Below are 4,758 nucleotides of genomic sequence, written 5' to 3' on the forward strand. Positions count from 1 at the left end.
GCTTGCCAATGTCAATATGCAGGCAAATACTTAATTCTATTCATGCTGCCTAACTTTAAATTGCTGTTATGGCCTAATCTGCATTGAAATCGTCCTTTTTTTTTCTTTTTCCTGGTGTTATGTTTCGCTGACTAGCTGTACGAGTTAATCTGGTCTGTGACCGTTTAATAAAATTTGATTTGATTTGATAAGCTTTTGAAACCTGAATTTCGTCTCTGGGAAACTCTAGTTTCAAGGAAGCCTCCATCTCCCTCTAAAGTTATTTGAGAACAGTTAGACACAGAACGATGTTTGACAACAATTTGAAACGAATGACTTCAAATTCAATTTCCCCCCATATATAAAACCTGAAAACCATTCCCCCCTTCTTTTTTAAAAGAATCTACTTCTTTGTGCTGAAGGTCAAAGGTTTGGGGACATACCTAGAGCCACCCACATATGTGCTCATTGCTACACGTTGTCCCCCGTCTAAGCAGGTGTTGGATTACGACAGCATAGAAAAAGTTACTTCGAGATCGTTTTTTTAAAAACACTGCATTTTCAAAACTTCAAACTGCAGATTGTCACATTTGAGTTCTGGGGTTTTCTGCTTCAAGAATTCAGCTCAACTCTTGGGGAAGAGAGGTGCCTGGTTCTCCTTACTTGAGGCATCAGTTCCATCTACGGTCCAGATGCAGGCTAACAAGTCCCAGACATGATGGATGAGAAGATGCATATTCTGGACCGGTCCAGGTGTGTCTCTAAGCTAAAGCTGATGCAATGGAGGCAACCCTACTTTGCTTCAACAGGGCCAGGTGCCGTGGAGAGATGCTTCTATACTTTTTCTGAAAGTGTCCAGCTTCCCCCACTTCCCCAACCAGCTGGTGGAGGGAACCGCTGCTTAGCTCGGAGAGGACTCTGCGCACGCTCAGGGGCACTTTGCACAGTTTGCATTTATTCCTGCACTTCCTACACCACCCGAGCTTTGGCATTCAGAACAGACTTCTGAACAAGGAAGAAACAGAGGCTGCATACACAAAGTGCCTTTGAAGCATACCCCACTCCAAGAAACCTGGGAACTGCAGTTTACCCTGCACAGCACTACAATTCCCAGCACCCAGAACAAACTACAGTTCCCAGGATTCTTTGGGGAGGGGAAAAAATGAATGCACAGCCAGAGGTTGCTTTGTTCCATCACAGCTGTTCCCAGCATCATCTTCAGCTAGCCCTTATATGTCTGCTCACCCACCCAAGGGATTCCCCTTGGTCCTAGCTTCCCCTCTTATTCCCCGCCTGCTCCCAGAGCAGACACTAGTCTCTTTCCTAATAGTCAGCAGCCCCACAGACATGGTCCTTATCCCTGGGATCTCCAAGACTGGAGGCATTTTGCACCGCTTCTCACCAAAAAGGGCTGCTCCCCCCAAAATGGAGATGCCTCTTTAAAATACGACATCTGTACGTTGTGCAGGCAGGCAAGGTGAGTGCAGTCAGTGAGGGGTTAACAGAGCATGTGGGACTTTACCTGCAAATTTCTCAAAGAACCAGAAAAGGCAGTGAATGGGGAGCTCACACCATTGAAAGCAGGGCGACCTGGAGCAAGTGGGCTTCCTATTAGGTGGTGACTGACCCACAATCCAAAAACCCAAGTCAAGTCGTCACTTGATGGTGCAGTTGTCACGTGATGTGTGCAGGTGTGGAGATGAGTCCTGGGCGACTGTGTGAGGGCTTCCCCCAGAGGTCTCTAGGCAGAGAGGACCAGAACCACTGTTTCATTAAGTAGGGGAGGGAGCCTTCCTCTCTCCTTGCCCCCCCAACAGAAAGGGTGGGTCCAGCGCAGTCTACCATCACTCTCATAACCACTTCACAAATCTTAGGGTGCTTCCAGACCATCGCTCTCTTTGAGCGGGGTCCAATCACATACCAGCAAATTCAGGTTCTAGAAATGCAGGAAGATGACTCTTGGTCCATATAACCCAGTATTGGCAACACCAACCGGCAGCAGTGACCCAGGGTTTTAGACACAGGAGACATTCTCAGCCCTTGCTGGAGACGTCAGGATCGAACCTGCGACCTTCTGCATGCAAAGCAGATGCTCTACCATTGAGCTACCTACCGCCTGGTCAATTATAGTGGGGAAGTCTTGGCAGCAAACCTGCTTCCCCCAAAAGACTGGAGTTTTTGCAATAAGGAAAGTAACAGTGAAAACACACTAGAAGGGCAACACTTCCTTTCAGGAGTTGTCTAACCACCCTGCAAACATATCAGGATGAATGCAATATAAACAGGTAATCTAAAAGGGCCCCATGTCGATTCATCCTATGAGTTTTCATTGATTAAATGGTCAGCCAATTGAATTTGCATAAATATGCCCAGCAGTGAAAGTGGGGGGGGGGGGAGAGGAGAGAAAGAATGTCATGTCTCTTGTTGGAAGATGCATTCCCAGATGTGTGAGAAGAGGGGAAATATTAGAAATTAACCCAAATATATCTATTTTTTTTAAAGTGTGGCATTAATCCAAAGAAGGCACCCTTTTAACTGAGCTAAAAGGATTTTGAAAAGAAGTGCTTCCCCCAATCAGGCCAAGACCCTTTGCAGCCCTAATTTGCAAATGGATCCGCTCGCCAGTTAAAGTCCAGACTTGCTCCCAAGTAAATGTGACCGGGGATCCCACCTGCACAGCCCCTTCCTCCTGGGCAGGCTTACTCAGAAAGCAACCCCCGGGAGGGGGGCTTTATAGCCAAGCAAACCTGAAAGAATACTAGAATTGCAGAACTGGAAGGCACCCCAGAGTCATCTAGTCCAACCCCCTGCAATGCAAGAATCTCCACACACAGGTCCCCCATCCGATGTGAAACCAATCTGAAAGGGGGGTGGGCTTCCGACGCTACACCCCGTTATGGCTTACTCCCGTGATTACATAAAGTAATTCGGAGCAGGGATCAAGGCTGTGCTTCCTCGGCAAGATGCGCACGCTCAATGGTTGCTCGCTGGGGCTCTCTTCCCCCGTCCACCCGAGGGCAGCCAGGGTCTCACTGCGCGCTCCTCGGGGCTTAACCCGCCTCAGTTTCCCCTCTTGGCGGCGGGCGCGGCGGAGGGCGTGAGGTTCTCGGTGAGATAGGCGACCAGGAGGCAGATGAAGACGAGCATGACGCAGATGGAGCCCCCGACGGCCGTCATGGCGACCACGATCTCCCGCATGCCGGCCGGCTCCACGGTGAACTCCACGCATTCCGGGGGCCACCGGGGAGGAGGAGCGGAATCAGGATCGGTGCCGTTGGCGGTGGCAGCAGCGGCGAAGAGGGGCTGCAAGCAGAGGCGGTAGCGGACGCTGCCGTGCGCGTCCTGCAGCAGGTAGTCGCGGCAAGCGGCGCCCAGCTGGACGCGGTCGCACTGGAAACGCGTGTAGGCGCCTTCCCACGAGCACGAGAGCGAGAAGCCGCGCAGCAGGCCGACCTCGGCCGAGGAGGTGGGAGCTTCGGCTCCCTCGTCGTCGCCGTCTTCTTCCCCCTCGGCCAGCAAGGGAGGCCAGCCCCACTGCAGGAGGACGCTGCCGTTGAGGAGCACGTTGGCCAGCAGGGCGCGCCCGGGCGAGCGGTGCGCTTTGCAGCTCCGCGGCGCGCACTGGAAGCCCCGCGCCCGGCTGCGGAAACACAGGCGCCCGCCCGGCGCCCCCGAGGCTCCTCCGACGCCGTCGGGGCCTTCGCTCAGCACCTTGTACGGGCACCACGGGTCTCCCTCCGCACCCGCGTCCTCGGCGCCTCCGGGCGGCGGGTCCCGGTGCGCGCCGCGGGCCTCCGAGGCTCCCCAAGCCGTCGGGACGCCTCCGGGCCGCGGCGCCCGGCCCAGGCCGAGCAGGGCGAGCAGCAGGAGCCGGAGAAGCATGGCTGGCGCCGGGGCATGGAGGAGCAGGAGCACGAGCAGCGCGGTGGAAACGGTTTTCCCGGGCCGGGATCCGGCGCGCTCTAGCGGGGCTTGGGCGCAAAGGGAAGCCCCGGCCGGAGGCAGGCCGAGGCGGGACCCCGGCGACCTCGGCTTTCCCGGGCAAACGGCAGGGACATTTTCAAAGTGCCAACTTGAAGAGGGCGAGGCGGAGGCGCTGGCGCCGGCGGTGGCGCCTCCTTTCGGGTGGGATCCGGGAGGTTCGGGCGCCGCCCAGCGGCCCTCCTCCTCCCGGCGGCAGCGGCGGCGGCGCGGTTAACTCTCGCTGGGTCTGGGAGGTGGAATCGGAGAGAAGAGGGGGTGCGCGTGGGAACCATTCAAAGTGCATTTTGTATAGAGGCAGTGTGGTGTAGTAGGTAGAGTGTCACCCCTGCGAGACCTGGGTTCGAATCCGGCCTTGGCTCTGAAGCGTTGAGCCAGCCCCTCGCTCTCTGCTTAACCTACCTCACAGGGTTGTGCAGCTTGTTGTTGTTTAGTCGTGTCCGACTCTTCGTGACCCCATGGACCAGAGCACGCCAGGCACTTCTGTCTTCCATTGTCTCCCGCAGTTTGGTCAAACTCATGCTGGGAGCTTCGAGAACACTGTCCAACCATCTCGTCCTCTGTCGTCCCCTTCTCCTTGTGCCCTCCATCTTTCCCAACATCAAGGTCTTTTCCAGGGAGTCTTCTCTTCTCATGACGTGGCCAAAGTATTGGAGCCTCAGCTTCACGATCTGTCCTTCCAGTGAGCACTCAGGGATGATTTCTTTCAGAATGGATAGGTTTGCTCTTCTTGCAGCCCGTGGGACTCTCAAGAGTCTCCTCCAGCGCCATAATTCAAAAGTATCAATTCTTCGGAGA

General features: G+C 54.8%; 1 protein-coding gene across 1 annotated transcript; it reads right to left on the reverse strand.

The window, feature by feature from the left end:
* Positions 1-333: 333 nt before the first annotated feature.
* On the reverse strand, positions 334-4,369 carry FNDC10 (fibronectin type III domain containing 10). Its single transcript, XM_083454283.1, has one exon. It carries the CDS (start codon positions 3,859-3,861, stop codon positions 3,040-3,042), a length of 822 nt encoding a protein of 273 aa, XP_083310409.1. The 5' UTR covers positions 3,862-4,369; the 3' UTR covers positions 334-3,039.
* Between the last annotated feature and the right edge of the window lie 389 nt (positions 4,370-4,758).

This window comes from Podarcis tiliguerta (assembly GCF_965153285.1).
Source record: "Podarcis tiliguerta genome assembly, chromosome: 8".
NCBI classification, from domain to species: domain Eukaryota; kingdom Metazoa; phylum Chordata; class Lepidosauria; order Squamata; family Lacertidae; genus Podarcis; species Podarcis tiliguerta.